The sequence below is a fragment of the Chanodichthys erythropterus genome, chromosome 13, assembly GCF_024489055.1.
Source record: "Chanodichthys erythropterus isolate Z2021 chromosome 13, ASM2448905v1, whole genome shotgun sequence".
Taxonomy (NCBI): domain Eukaryota; kingdom Metazoa; phylum Chordata; class Actinopteri; order Cypriniformes; family Xenocyprididae; genus Chanodichthys; species Chanodichthys erythropterus.
In genome coordinates, this window is record NC_090233.1 from 10,445,135 (window position 1) to 10,461,838 (window position 16,704).

At 35.3% G+C, this 16,704-nt stretch overlaps 1 protein-coding gene across 3 annotated transcripts; it reads right to left on the reverse strand.

Moving 5' to 3' along the window:
- Positions 1-1,742: 1,742 nt before the first annotated feature.
- Positions 1,743-14,415, reverse strand: kat5b (K(lysine) acetyltransferase 5b). Of its 3 annotated transcripts, none has more exons than XM_067407259.1 (16): positions 14,380-14,415; positions 14,230-14,296; positions 12,974-13,042; positions 12,719-12,855; positions 12,505-12,573; positions 10,476-10,649; positions 10,198-10,269; positions 9,603-9,665; positions 8,977-9,225; positions 8,283-8,336; positions 7,767-7,856; positions 7,316-7,456; positions 5,669-5,762; positions 5,325-5,484; positions 3,964-4,036; positions 1,743-3,820 (listed from the first exon to the last, which is right to left on the reverse strand). In XM_067407259.1, exons 1-16 carry the CDS (start codon positions 14,392-14,394, stop codon positions 3,686-3,688), a joined length of 1,662 nt encoding a protein of 553 aa, XP_067263360.1. In that variant the 5' UTR covers positions 14,395-14,415; the 3' UTR covers positions 1,743-3,685. The 3 variants fall into 3 exon arrangements, with proteins under 3 accessions (XP_067263360.1, XP_067263359.1, XP_067263361.1); XM_067407258.1 differs by having other exon boundaries at positions 3,964-4,045; XM_067407260.1 differs by lacking the exon at positions 8,283-8,336 and having other exon boundaries at positions 3,964-4,045.
- Between the last annotated feature and the right edge of the window lie 2,289 nt (positions 14,416-16,704).

A 16,704-nucleotide genomic window follows, 5' to 3' on the forward strand; every position in this document is an offset into this window, starting at 1 on the left:
AGCGTCATATCCAGAGGTTGTGTTTTGGAATTAGACGCATGAATGCTGCAGAGGTTGAAGGGGTGGGGGGGGTCAGCCTGTCAGTGTTCAGACCATACGCCGCACAATGCATCAAATTGGTCTCCATGGCTGTCGTCCCAGAAGGAAGCCTCTTCTAAAGATGATGCACAAGAAAGCCCACTAACAGTTTGCTGAAGACCAGCAGACTAAGGACATGGATTACTGAAACCATGTCCTGTGGTCTGATGAGACCAAGATAAACTTATTTGGCTCAGATGGTGTTAAGTGTGTGTGGCGGCAACGAGGTGAGGAGGACAAAGACAAGTGTGTCTTGCCTACAGTCAAGCATGGTGGTGGGAGTGTCATTGTCTGGGGCTGCATGAGTGCTGCCGGCACTGGGGAGCTACAGTTCATTGAGGGACAGTTCCATGAATGCCAACATGTACTGTAACATACTGATGCAGAGCCTGATCCCCTCCCTTCGGAGACTGGGCCGCAGGGCAGTGTTCCAACATGATAATGACTCCAAATACACCTCCAAGATCACCACTGCCTTGCTAAAGAAGCTGAGGCTAAAGCATGTCTCCAGACCTAAACCCTATTGAGCATCTGTGGAGCATCCTCAAATGGAAGATGGAGGAGCGCAAGGTCTCTAACATCCACCAGCTCCGTGATGTCATCATGGAGGAGTGGAAGAGGACTCCAGTGGCAACCTGTGAAGCTCTGGTGAACTCCATGCCCAAGAGGATTAAGGCAGTCCTAGAAAGTAATGGTGGCCACACAAAATATTGACACTTTGGGCCCAATTTGGACATTTTCACTTAGGGGTGTACTCACTTTTGAGGCCAGCAGTTTAGACATTATTGGCTGTGTGTTGAGTTATTTTGAGGGGACAGCAAATTTACACTGTTGTACAAGCTGTACACTCACTACTTTACATTGTACAAGTGTCATTTCTTCAGTGTTGTCACATGAAAAGATATATTTACTTCTGTGAAATACTGTATGTAAATTTCGCAAGCTTATTTTGTCCATTAGATCGAAAGATCTGAAAAAGCCCATACATTTTCCCGCCCATAGACCCTCCCCTCGAAGAAATCAGGACAGAAGAGGTTGAAAGTGGACAAAAGAGACGGATTAAAACACCAGGTGCCTGTACCATGAAGCTGGATTAGCTGGCTAGCCAGGTAAGTTTCAGATTAGTTTGCGCCAATCCTGGGTTTTAGATACCATGAAAGTAACTTGACTTTTAGTGGTGTTCATTGCCATAGTAACTTATGTTCCACGACTAACCTGCTCCGGGGCAGGTTATGTTCTGGGTTAGAGATTTCAAATTGAAATTGGACCAATCGGTAAGCTGAGTGACACTGACACACCCAACGTAATAGTCACTCCCCCAGTTTCTCTTCCTCTAAATTAAAGATCACTATATAGTAAAAACAAATATTTAACGATGAAATTGTCTGGTTTTAATGATAATATAATTTATATATTATTTGTATAATTATATGATCTATATTTTTTTATTAACCCATTGCACACACGCAAATTTAGTGTAACAGTAGTTATTAAGCACTTAGTTTCAATGAATATTAATATATATAGATCACATGTAATATAGGCCTAAATACGGAGTAAATATACTCTTTAAAAATTACTACATGTGACCTTGTATGTTTAAGTCTCTATCGCTATATATTATCAACTATATAAACTAACTCCACAACTTTCACTTGCACTGATAAAGATCATTTCTTTTATTTGTCGTCTTTCACAGACAAGTATTTTCCATTAGTGTAAATGCATTTAAATTCTTCATTTTCAGTGAGAGTTTGAATCGCGCTGGCTCTCTCACAAGAAGTGAATCACATTTTATTTCTGTTGCAAGGCATGTGATTGGCTGTTTGGCACTGATGTCACAGATTCATGTGCACACACTTCACAAACTCAAGATCAAAGACTGAGTTGATAGAGAAAATTGATGATCAGCATCATGGCACCAACAAAGTCGGATTGGAGTGGTTTGGTTTTGTCAACTCGAAACTAACCCTATAACCCTGAGTTTGTTCAACTACCATCATGGTACAGGCCCCAGGTGTAGATGGGAATGTGTCTCCCTCGTCTACTTGTGATCCAATCGACCAAAACGCATCTTAATACCAGGTGTAAACAGGGCCAATAAATGTGTGTGAGAGCAGCTGTGGCTAATTTGCACTCTTGATATTTTAGAATTCATTGTAGATTATTTGTAGATTTGAATAATTGCTCTGTATTTTCACATTTTTTCATATTTCCCATTAATTTCCTATCACAGTTATTTTTGACTGAACAGTGCAAATGACTTAATACCATTTAGTAATCCGTCCACCAATTTTTTTTTGTTCAAATAGCAAGTACAAGTCACAAAAAAACAGAGGGTTATACAAATTTTAAAATGACAGAAAATGACTTTATAAATACTTTAGAGCTACTATTTCTATACACATTATCATTTACCTAAAAGACAACAATTTTGTGCAGCGTTTGCTGGTTTACATTCAGTAAAAAAAAATTATAATAAAAAAAAGTAATAAATGTGCAGGTATTCAGATACATCCATGTGCATTTGACCCTAGACACATATAATACCAGTATAAAAAAGACATTTATTTTAAGTGTAGCATATTATGTACAGACACAATGACACTGTAACGCCCCATTTAAGCCCTGTTCACTCCACCAGCGATAAAGCGACATGATTGAATTAATTTTCAATGGAGAGCTGCCGACTTCCAGCGTCGATGTAGGCATGCACAGCAAAGCAAAGCTGAGTAAAGTTTAACTTTATGCAAACAAACAGCGACTTTCATGTGTCGGCAAAACAAAGAAGTTAAACATATGCAGTAGTTTAATTAAAAAAAATGTATTGCCAGGTGTTTATCAGAAATGCCTCTGTGTGGCCGCATATTCATAGCTGCAATGGCAAAGGGTGCAAATTGTTTATCTTTTTTATATTTTATATTATTTATGCACAGATTCCATCCAAATAACCCTTTCCCTCCAGAATGGTTTTTCTTTAGGGGAAAGAAAACTGATTCCATGTCAACAACATGGAACAACATGATTAACTTCTCTGTCTTAACACACATTACAGTATCTGGCATGTGACGATCACATGTGCACTGACTTCACTGCCATGTAGTTGCTCCTGAAAACCGCTGCTTATTTACATAAAGTTTCTTTTAACTTTGTTGCATAGCTGGGTACGCCTACATTTTGTACCAACGGGTTGTATCACCAGAAGTAAACAGCTCACCAATGAAAACGAATAAGGTCATGTCTCTACAGAGTGCTGATAACTGTGTGCAGAATACTGTTATTGGTCAAAGTAATAAAACATGGCATGGACCATAAATATAGGAATCTAGGAGGATCTTTTGAAATGGTGGGAGAAAAGTACATTAAAAACACATTCTTCCATTCTCACATACAGACAATTAACAGACTAACATGAATTTCACACAATATGAAATTTGTAAAAGTAGGTCACATAACATGCAGATGTGGACAGTGGAAACTTTTAACAACATTACACTGTTTTTGTTTTTCAAGTCAAGTCTGTTTGTGGAACAATTACAGTCTCTTGAATTGAATTCCTTGAGCAGCATGTGGCATGTTAGCTGGATGCTAGCAGTCCTCATTGTCTTTACCACTTGCCCCTCTTGCTCCAGTCTTTAGGAGTGAAATGCAAACATTTGGGGTCAATACGAAGGTGACGCTTCTGCATGGCCCGCTCGTGACCTTCCACTATGTCCTCTGATAGGGTGAGGATATACTGACCCTGCAAGGAGATCAATCAAGCTGAACTCAACTTAAGCAAAAATTAGAAAACCACCAATTGTAATGATATTAACATGCTACATCAAATTAGGGTGGATGGGAAATCTGAGAATGAGGAAGCAAACATCCCAATTGATCGCTTACCTTATAATAATTGATGAGGTTGAGGTATTGAAGAGTTGATATCACATCCTCTTTCTTGACACTGGTAATCTCACTGATTTCACTGAGAGAATCATAACGTTAAAAACAAAACAACTACAAATTGATTTCTTTAAAAGCTTCATTAAAACTGAGCCATCAAAATGGATATGAGTAAGAAGAAAGTGAGTTGGGAAGAAAATGTTGGTTCGTATTTGACCCCAAAATTAAAGGAAAAAATTATATTTTGCATAAAGTTGTATTTTGCATTGTAATATATGTTATGAGAATTAAACACATTAAACAAGTTTATCATTAGATTATCATTATTGTAATTTTTTTTAACATCTGCATGAAATAAAGGCAGCACAACAAATATTACCATGATGCATGCTTACAATTTAATATATCTCTGATGAAATTTTTTTTCTCCTTACAGTAATGAAAATTGGGCGTGTGGAGGTGTCACAATACTAGAATTTCTTTGGTACAATATCTTGAAAAATATTCAAATTTAATACCATTTTTTATTCCACAGGGGAAATTGCCACAATATTAAGACTAAATAATTTGAACAATATCAAAGCTAATTTATTTTTGACCATAATCAAAGTACTTTCTTATCTGAAACTCTGCTGTCAGATTCCTCGGGCCCAGTAGTTGTGGAATTGTAATAATTTTAATAATGATAATAACATTATTAATGTAATAATAATAATAATAATAAGACAGAAATATATTACTATTGTAATACAACTGCACTGTAAAATTAGAAAAATATTTCATAAGTATATGATTATTACTACTTTAATTAGTAAAATTACAATACTTATGACTTAATTTTTCACTTGCAAGACTTAAACCCTCAAGCTTTTATATTGGCATATATCTTTAAGTGTCTGAGTTTACGCCCACTTCTCATTATAAATCTCTGCCATGATCATCTGCCCCCAAAATTTGGAAATCATGCAAATTTGAAAACTGCCACACATTACACTCCCCAATGCATGCTGCATCAGCACTTGCAGAGCTGGAGTGTGATACATTTACTGTGAACCGGTCTGAGATTCTGAAAACACCACATCATAATCTGCTCGCTTCTAAGAATACAGTGATGCTGTACAACTGTCATGCAGACTATATACTTCTTTAATTAAAACACACTACAGTGCGTCTCAACTAGAAGTCGGAGAATGCTAGGGTGTACGCCAATTGCCAATAAAATAATGTTATAATGCCAAAAATATTAATGTAAATTTCTTTACGAAAAAAGGAAAAGAAAAGAGTGAAATTAAATAAAACTCTCCCACATACACTTTTTGGTTGTGATTTTTGATAGTGAAGTTAAAGAAGAAGATACTAACTTGATGGTGATCTGTGGCCGTTCTCCATTCTCCGATTTGAGGTTCATGAGGATCTCCAGAATTGTTTGAGACCAGTAAGAGCGATAGGAGAGCAGACCCAGATCAGACAGAGGCTTCTCTGGTGTACCTGTCTTTCCTTCCACTTTTGATAGCTCATAACCTGACAGATGCGAACAAGGCCCAAACATTCAGGGTTTTTTTATTTAAGGTTAGCTTGTACTACCTTACTCATTATTCTGAGATGGCAAGCGATAACTTTAAACGCATAGTAAAAATACAATAATAAAAAATGTGATCACATTCTATGTTCCTTAGTAAAAAGTCATAACTATATGATTACTCACTAAACTCAATTAGTAGTTTGCCATAGCCTCTTCTCTGGTACGGTGGTAAAGTCAAAATGCAGGCCACATTATAGTCTTCTGTTGATTCCTTTTCCTTTAATGGGAGGAAAAAAACAAAGACAATGGAAACACAATGCAAGCAAGCCTATCATATAAAAAACAAACAAAAATAGGACTAGCCAAAATGTAAAACAATTAGAATATCAGTGCATTGATGCAAGCAAAGCTACAGTTGTGGTCAGAATTATTGGCACCCTTGGTAAATATGATCAAAGATGACTGTAAAAATAATCACGTTATGAAATAAATGTTTTTCTCCAAAACACGGTGGCCACAATTATTGGCACCCCTAGAATTTTTTATGAGTAAAATATCTCTGAAGTATATCATATTTACATTTTTTTTAGCACACCAGGGTGATCATGAACCTGAAATTGTTCAGCCATGACTTCCTGTTCCACAAGAGTATAAACATGAGGAAACACAAATGCCAAATTCCCTTAATTATTCATCACAATGAGTAAAACCAAAGAATATAGTTCTGATGTGAGCAAAAGATTGTTGAGCTTCACAAAATAGAAAATGGCTGTAAGAAAATAGCTAAAGTATTGAATATCCCCATTTCCACCATCAGGCCAATAATTAAGAAGTTTCAATTAATAAACTAAAGATGTTACAAATCTGCCTGGAAGAGGTACTGTATCTAAATCGTCCTAATGCACGGTGAGGAGGAGAGTTTGAGTGGACAAAGACTCTCCAAGGATCACAGCTGGAGAATTGCAGAGATTAGTTGAGTCTTGAGTCTCAGAAAGCCTAAAATTAAATTATTAAACAGCACCTACATCCCCACAAGTTGTTTGGGAGGGTTTCAAGAAAAATCCTCTGCTCTCATCCTGAAACAATCTCCAGCATATTCAGCTGTCAGACAAGACTGGAACTTCAAACGGGACCGGCTTCTATGGTCAGATGAAACTAAAAAAAAGAGCTTTTTGGCAGCAAACCCACCAGATGGATTTGGTGCACACATGGATAAGAAGTACCCCATGCCCATGGTTAAATATACTATTCCATCTTTAATGTTGTGGGCCTATTTTTCTGCTGGTATCTGACCGCTTCTGCTAGAAATCTTATAAAGGGCTGTGGTTGGATTGTTCATCAGGACAATGATCCAAAACAAACATCAAAACCAACACAAAAATGTGTCACTGAGCACAAAATGAAGCTTCTGCCATGACCATCCCCTGACCTGAACCCTAAAGAAAATGAGTGGAGTGAACTGAAGAGAAGCACCACCAACATGGAAGTGGGAATCTGAAGGATCTGGAGAGATTCTGCATGAAGGAATGGTCTCTGATCTCTTGTCAGGTGTTCTCCAAACTCATCAGGCATTATAGGAGAAGACTCAGAGCTGTTCTCTTGGCAAAAGGAGGCTGCAAAAAGTATTGAATAAAAGGGTGCCAATAATTGTGGCCAACGAGTTTTGGAGAAAAACATTTATTTCATAATGTGACCCCCCCCCCCCCCCTTTTTGCTAAATTTTATGAATTGAAGATCAAAAGGATAAACAACGCAGATTTATTTTTACAATCATCTTTGATCATATTTACCAAGGGTGCCAATAATTCTGACCACAACTGTATATTGTACCTTGGAGAAGTAGCCGACTATGTGGAATCCCTTTGAGTCATACTCTGTCATAACATAGAAGAGGAAAGGATCTGTGTCATAGTACAGGGTCTTGTGGTCCAGGAAGCATTTGGCCAGTAAACACAAATTTTGGGAATATGTCTGTGCAATAAAAAAGAAAAAAACAACAGATTTAACAGGCCATCATGAAATGTATTTCCACAAACATGTCCCTCACAACCCTAACCCTCTAAATCAACATGTTCAGTTTAACCATGTGCTACAGTAAAGTAAGTGCTGGTCTACTCTTAATGCTATAATTTGTAGGACTTCACAATTTCAGATGACCTAGATTTTTAGATAAAATAGCAATTGTCTCATATTCATGAATATATTCCTATTTCCACAAATACACTGTATACATACATATACATACACACACTTTAATCATTTCAAACTAGAAGTTACCCACCTTGTTTTTCCTGCCATCTATTTCAAAAAAGGATATAGTTCCTTTGCGATAGATCTCATTTCCTGGTGGGTGTCGAAGGTTGCATTTCGTCTGTAACAGTTATAGACGGGTGACAGTTATCTGAGGGCATGTTGCTTAAGCCAAGTGCACACTAAAGCTTGACGTTTTAAGTGTGTCTGTGCTCAGGTGCTTGCTAATCCAAATAAGAAGTGCAAGTGGCAAATATAGAAGGTAAATTTTCAAAAAATTAAACTGATTATGGTAATATAAATTTACAATAATATTGGGCTTTGATTGGAAACATCTCATTAGACTGAATTTAATTTTTATACCTGTAACGAAATCAGCTAAATAATGTAAGAACATCGCCAGATGCAAGTAGAGCTTGACAAATTGAACTGTAAGAATAGTTTAACTTGCACAAATAAAGGACATGAGCAATTCAAATATAGTACAGCCTATAAAACAGCTGTTATATCAACTGCACCTTAGAAGCAAATTTGGTAGGCTATATACCTCGGGGTTTTTTTGTTTGTTTGTACATTCTTGTGCAATATTGCTTGCAGTAAACTATCAAAACAAAAATATGAAGAAAAAAATATTACAACAGATACACTACTGTTCAAAAGATTTTTTTAAATGATTTGTAAGGTTTGTCTGCTCTCAAAGGCTGCATTTATTTGATCAAAAAAAAATATATATATTGTGAAATATTATTAGAATTTAAAAATAGATATTTTCTTTTTAAATACATTTTAAAATACTATTTATTCCTGTGATGCATAGCATAATTACTCCAGGTTTCAGTGTCCCATGTTCCTTCAGAAATCATTCTAATATGCTGATTTGCTGCTCAAGAAACACTGATTATTATCAATGTTGAAAACAGTTGTGCTGCTTCATATATATTTTTTGGAAATTATAATTATTTTTCAGGATTATTTGATGAATAGAAAGAAAAGCATTTATTTGAAACAGAAATCTTTTCTAATATTATAAATGTCTTTATTACTTTTGATCAATTTAATGCATTCTTGCAGAAAAAAGTATTTTCATTCAAAAAAAAAAAAAATCTTTACTGACTTTAGAACAGTAGTGTACGTCATTTTTGGTACAGTTTTACTGAGACAGAACCAGACTCTCATATTTTGCTGTGAGAGAGTTTGACATTTTTTCTAAAGCTGTCAAACATCAGTCCTTAAGTTCTTACCAGGTGCCTCTGGAGACACTTGAGGCTCTTGAGGTACTTAAGACAAAATTCACAAAGGTAGAGGATGGGTAGGGTGGTGAGCTCCTGTGGATATGGAGAAAAGTACCACGGCTTTAGCCTGTGCCGGCCCAGCTCAATACAGTCTATGTTCTTCATTCGCGTGACGATGTCATCATGACTGCGGTCCGACACCAAACTACCAGTCATGCGAGGGGCAGAGGGGATACCATCAGAACTGTCCTGGGAATCCTGAGAGCAGACAGTAGAGTTAGAGAGATGATGGGAAGGCATCTAACAGCAGTGAACGTCCTGTGCATTAAAAAAAAAAAAAAAAAAACATCTCTGAACTTTATTATATTGCTAGGGCAATTGGTTACACACTTGCTATCACACCTGCAAATATCAGGAAGTACTCATTTATTATTACCCAATTACCTGAAAAAGAAAATGAAATACTATAATCTTCCATAGCCTAAGAACAACAGACTCTTGCAATTATGAGATCCAATGACTTTTTAGCTGAATTTCTATAGTTTGAGTTTCATACTTTTCTCTAAAAGCCTCTCCTAAATGCCTCCACTTTAACAGACACACAATCAAGGCAATGGGAAGTAAAGGAGCCGGACCTCTCCTGGCGGCAAATAGACGGTGGAGCAGCGAGGGTTGTTATTCTGGAACACCTTTACCATCTAACAGAAAAACACAAGTGGATGCAAAGCTTTGGGACATTTTACTTGAGAGTGGAGGAAAACAGGTGATAGCAAAAAAAAAAAAAATCTGATAATTATGAGTAGGAAAAAAAAAAACATTTTAAATATTTGATGATTAGGGGACTATGGGACTTGCGGCCTCATGTTTTAATTGTTTTTTAACAGCCCAGAAATGTAGTGCTTAAAATGTTAAGTAGAAAGAAAAAGAACCAAAACCTTACATTCAATGTTTTTTGATCACTTTTTTTTTTCTTTTATACCTTCTTTTGAAGATACACACACCCACATTAAACACATTTATGCTACAAGATATGCTAACTTTATGCCAGCCACTTTTAGGCAAATAATGAAAAATTTGATATTTGATTGTAAGAATGTATTTAAAAATGAGTGATCAATACATGTGATTCAGAAATTTTAAGATTCGATAGACATAAAAAAAATAAATAAAAAAAAAGAAGTGCATCATGTAGTGCTAAGAAACATCTGTAAATCAAGTTGCAGATCCTACCTCATCAGTCCCTCCGCAATTTTTCCTTTTTCTCCCCGGCTGGGAAGGAATAAGACGACGTGCTGTGCCATTCTTCAAGAATAAAAAAAAAGCAAAAGGGGGAAAAAAGTCCAAATTAAATTTATATAGTTAAGTTTTATTTATTTTTTTCAAATAATGTAAAAAAGAAAAAAAAAGAAACTTTTTTTGTATTCTGGTAATTAAATAATAGCTATTTAACTATTGCGACAGATTAAACTAGCAGAGACCATGTTTTATTCATTTCAATTTTTTTTTACCGTGGTGAGAGAGGTGAGTGGTTCATGTTCTTCTCTGGATTTAATGCTGAAGGAAGTGTCCCTCATGGCTGGATAAACCGAGGCCTGACTTGCTTCTGCAGAACTAGGAAGTGAAGGCACTGGAGTTGCTGCAGTAACTTGTGTTGCCAAAGACACAGATTCTGCTTTTCTCTTCTGAAAGAGCAATCAGAAAGACAAATAACTTTTTCTCTGCAAAGAAAAATCACATCATTCTTAAAATAACTCCATAACAATTTCAAAGGTCTTCATTACAACAAAATAAAAGTTTGGTCTATCTTGAAATTATTTCAGAAATTGCACAGTAATAACATACTTATTAATTACATGAAGCAAATTTCAATTGATTACATTTAAATCTAAATGTATTAACTTATTTGATTACCACAATTTTTTAAGTTAATTTGTATTTGTCCTTACATATTTATTTCCTGTGCTCCTGACAGTAAAATAAGATATAATAAAAGGTTCAATAAAAAAAATAAAAAAAGGTGATATACGTGAATCTTAAAAAAAGTTTACTTAAGTTTATGGATTTGAACAAACCCCTAAACCCAAGTATGAGTAACAATAATCACCACTAAAAGCTGATGAATCATAATTGAGTGAATTCCAGTCACTTACCTCATGTTCTAAAATAGATATTACAGGGAGTAACGAGTATGTTGGTAATGAATGATGAAACTATATTATGATCAATATGGAAAATGCTTTCATATTCACTAGCAGTGAAAAATTTGATTTTTTTTTTAATATTGCCTCTTATGTTCACCAAGGCTGCAGGTATCTGAACAAATATTATATAATCAGTAATATTGTTAAATAATATTACAATTTCAAATATAAAACTATTTTTGAAAAATAAAAAAATAAAAAAACTAATTTTTATTTAAATATATTATAAAATTTAATTTATTCCTGTGATGAAAAAGCTGAATTTTCTGCAGCTTTGTCATCCAGTTGTTAGTCTCAAATTATATTCCAATATGCTGTTTTGGTGCTCAAAAAACATTTCTTATTATTATCAAGGTTGAAAAAGTTTTTTTGCTGCTTAATACTTTATAACCAAACTGTTTTTGACACTGATAAGAAGCATTATTAATAACTGAGCACCATATCAGTATATTAGAATGATTTCAGAAGGATCATGTGACACTGAAGACTGAAGTAATGATGCTGAAAATTCAGCTTTGCACCACAGGAATAAATTGCAAACTAAAACACATTAAAAAAAGATTTTAAAAAATATATATATATATATTTCACAATATTAATGTTTTTACTGTATTTTTGATCAAACAAATGCAGCTTTAGCTAGCAGAAGAGACTTCTTTCAAAAATATTAAAATTATTCCAAACTTTTGACTGTTGTTGTACATACATTTTGGAAAACAGCACTGAACTGATTTGCTTTAGGTGGGGAAAAAACAACAACAACAACAACAAGATACTATGAATTGAAACAGATACTATGACTATATAGAACTGTCTGGCATGGAAACTATTACCTTATTAAAATGACAGATCACCCCAAAATGAAAATTCTGTTATCATTTATGCTCATGTTGTTCCAAACTGGTCAGACTTTCTTCTGTGGAAGATCTTATAAAGAAAACACAAAAGAATCTTGTCCATACAGAAAGTCAATGAAGATCCAAAACAACAATGAACTCCACTGACTTTCATTGTATGGACAAAAAAAAAAAAAAAAAAAACTTATTTTATGTTCCACAGAAAAAAAGTTCGAAACAACATGAGGTTGAGTAACTGATGACAGAAATTTTATTTCTTTGCGAACTAATCCTTTAACAGTGGTAACATTATCATTACATAAAATGTTCAAGCTGCTTGACAATAAGCAAATGTAAATTGAGTCGAGGCAAAAATTGCATCCCTCACACTTGTTGGAAAGTGTGATGAGCTTTTTCGAACTAAACTCAGCCCATTGATTAAAAGCTCTCGCTTGACAGATTGAGTTTTATTAGTGTACAATGGGCGGGTTTGTCTGTACCGGTGTGGGGAGGGTTTTGCCTCTTGATGGAGCTGAAGCAGACTGAACGTTGAGATCTAGACTCTTCCTCTGAATTTGAACAGAAAGGAAGAGAGGATGGAAAAGGATTACATGGCACGTAAACAATTGTTTGTGACACAATGTTTCAAAACAAAGGGCAACCACTGATGTGGGGGCGTGTCACATTTCATCACAGAAATCCTAACATTCTTACCACATCTCTCTCTGGGGAGCTGGGGCGAGACCCTGGCAGGCCGTTCTTCGTAGGGGTCTTTGCCTCCTTTTTTGGAAACTGGAGCTTTTTCAAGTCCAGCCGGTCTGGAGTCACCCATTCATCCAATCGCTTATTAACTTTCCAAAAAAATTAGAAAGTAAATAAATGTTATTTTCTTTGCAGTTAGCAAACAGTATTAGTGAGATAAGTATTATTATTTATTATCTAAATGTCAGGCAAATGGTTAATACTCACAGTCAATGTAGTGGACATAGTAGAGCTTTCTCCCAGGAATGTCTTTGACACTGAGAATTTCAGCCAAAGCTTTGAAGGAATAAAAGGATAAAGGAGCATTCAAACAGATGAAAGCTTAAAGAATTAGTTAAAAGATAGAAAAGTTACTTTCAAATATAGATTTCCTGATAATTTACTCACCCCCATGTCATCCAAGATGTTCATGTCTTTCTTCAGTCAAAAAGAAATTAAAGTTTTTGATGAAAACTTTCCAGGATTATTCTCCTTATAATGGACTTCAATGGTCTCCAAATGGTTGAAGATCAAAATGACAGTTTCAGTGCAGCTTCAAAGGGCTTTAAACGATACCAGACGAGGAATAAGGGTCTTATCTAGAGAAACGATTGGTCATTTTCGAAAAAAATACAACTGTATATGCTTTATAAGCACAAATGATTACCTTGCACGGGCTTCCGCTTTCCGTATTCTTCAAAAAGCTTACGCTGTATGTCCTACGCCTTCACTATTCTACTTATGGAACGAATGCGGCGCCATTTCAATTTTTTCCGTAAGTAGAATAGAGTCGTCGTAGGACAAAGCTTTTTGAGGAATACAGAAATGCAGTTTTGGTGGAACCACTTGGAAGGCGATCATTTGTTTATATAAAGCATGAACATTTACATTTTTTTTCTTCAAAAATGACCGATAGATAAGACCCTTATTCCTCGTCTGGTATTGTTTAAAGCCCTTTAAGGCTGCACTGAAACTGTCATTTTGACATTCAACCGTTTGGAGACCATTGAAGTCCATTATAAAGAGAATAATCCTGGAAAGTTTTCATCCAAACCTTTATTTCTTTTCAACTGAAGAAAGAAGACATGAACATCTTTGATGACATGGGGGTGAGTAAATTATCAGGAAAGATTTTATTTGAAAGTGAACTAATCCTTTAAAAATAAGGAATTAAACACTGCCATGTGTTCACATCACCAGTCTGCCATCTCTCTAACAAAATTTACTATAGTACGTTACAGCAATGGTGTTTTGTATGTTAATCTTGGAATATGTAAATCACACATCATTCAGTTCCATATCACATACAGTAAAGCATCACCTGACACCATCACAACATTGCGTTTTATAACAATTTTATAACAAATGATTAACGTTCGAGAGAAATAGTGCCTTATTAAATAAACCGGCAGAATAATTTAGCCTAATACACACTGCGAGTCCTTTGTTTACATTCTGAACGGATCCCTCAGGCTGATACTCACGCCACTCGTCTTCATTTTCTTGATTTTTTCGCAGCACGGGAAGACGACAGCCTTCAATGATTTCGACCTATTGGGACACAACGGCAAAAGAGCAAGCATGTTTTAAAACAGCATTCAGACGACATAAAACAACTGACTGGAGATGCTTACCGAGGAGTCCGCCATCTTAGTCACAGAACACCTCCAGCGCAGAGAACTGTGGGTAAAAAGAGAGCGCCGGATTGTTGCTCCAGGGGGCGCGCTTGACGGCAAGCCGTTTGTAGTCGAGGCATCCGTATGCTGAAATGTATCGTCGTTTAAACGTATTAGCTACAATGATTTTTATAATGACATTAAAGTAAAAAGAAATGGATCCTGCGATATTTACAAACTTATTTATTTAAGCAGTGAACACAAACGATTGTGATTGGTCCATCATAGCCAGCGCGGAGAAAAGTAGCAAGTATCACGTGATAGCAAACTGTTTGTGGTAATTAGAGTTCTGAAAGAAAATACGTTTTGTAGTCCAGTGGTGTAATATCATTAAAGTATGTCACTTGTTAGTATGCATTAAAAGACGGGCCATTCCACCGAAAGGGTGACATTTGCTTGTTGAAACTCTTCAAAATTAAATTTTATTTTTTATATTTTTTCAACACTGTATCTAATAGTACACATATTTAACTATTCAAAATGTGTATTGGTCAATCTCAGGCAACTTTATTTATTTATTTTTTACAATGTTTCAACGCAGAAGATGGATGCATGTTTTCTCAGTCCTGTTACCAAAACTCATGTGCTGTTTAAAAAGCATGTTAATTAATTATTTTGTATTCACCTCAAGAAAGTGTTTGTTTTTAAGAAACTGTTGGTTATTTGTTCAAATAATTGATATTTGTGACAAAAAAAAAAAAAAAAAAAATTACTTTATATTAAGACAAAATATAATGTGGGTTCGATTCTCAGTGCTGGCATGAAACGAATGAGGTGCCCTTGAGCAAGGCACCTAACCCAGACATCCCAACCTGCAAAAAGTAATTTCAGGGAGGTATCATTTCAGCAGAAGCATATGTTGAAAAATAATAAGCATTTTATTTTACAAGGCATGTCATTAATTGTGCAACCTGAAAAACAAACATAACAAATCCCTTTATAATGAACAATGGACGATTTTAAAAGTTTGTGCAGGAAAAATGTAAATTTTTCAAATCTCTTGACCAGTAGGTGGTGCTGTGCCGAAACTGCAAGTACATTCGAGTCATGATTGTGATGACAGATACCAAGATTTTTGGTCACAGGTCACAATATGTCATAACGTTGCTGAATTAGTTGATGCGCTATATGGTTTGATCTATTGAACAACTTCTTGCCAGCACGTCTGAAGATGATCAGAGCCAATTCTGGTGAAAATCAGACTAAATAGGGAAAGTTAAAAAAAAGTACGCTTTCAGAATATCAATTGACTCGGCATGAGCTGAGGAATCAGAAAAAATAGGTTCTAGCCCTTATGGTTCAAAAGTTATTAGCATAAACATACGTGCAACTTTGAGAAGTTGGTGGCACAAGAACTAAACTTAAGGGTTTAAGTTAGACACTCCAAATTTGCTGTGGATCATGATGAGACAGTCCTCTGTCTCATCCAAATTTTATAATTATTGGCTGCCATAGACTCTAGAGTGGAAGAAAAGGAGGATGACTAACAGATACAATATGTGCCTTTTCACCTTCTGTGCTTGGCCCTAATAATAATAATAACAATTAACAATAATAAAACAAAAAAGAACACTAACACCCAAAATTTAACAAAATGTATGCATTACAAAAATGCATTACATTATTAATATTTATAAAGTTCAACATATTTATCAGTGTTAAACATCTCTCATTTATCTGAAATATAAATAAGATGCTAAAATTGTATCCATACAGAAATACTGTAATTCATTGAAACGGATGACACTGTGGTGTAACAGAGAATTTGCAATACAGCGAATGACAAAAACATTACCCTGAATGATGAAACTTCTACTTCAGCTTATATTGCAGGCTATCGACTGGCCACCCATATGACAAATATTTAAGAGCAATAAACTCACTTTGCTGCAGTACCACACGGTCTTCAGGGCTTATTTTGATTAAGTCGCAGACTGTCGAATGGCTTAGGTTGCATCTGAAATCTTGTACTCTCTTGAGTAGGTACTTATTTTGAATAAGTAATTACTTTGTGACTGCTAAGAAAGTACATTCTATATAGTATGAATGCGTTTATGAATGTAATCTGGATGTACTACATTCCCTAGAGCTGCACGATCCTGGATAAATTAAAAATCACATTTTTTGTTTTTAAATAGCATTCACGATTCTCCCACAATTCTGAACAGACATCTAAACAAAATAAGTAATTTACCAGAGGTCCTAACAAAATGTTAATTGCTACAGTCTATTTGAAATGTTTAACTAATTTGAATGAACAAAAAATAATAGGTTTGAATGAAT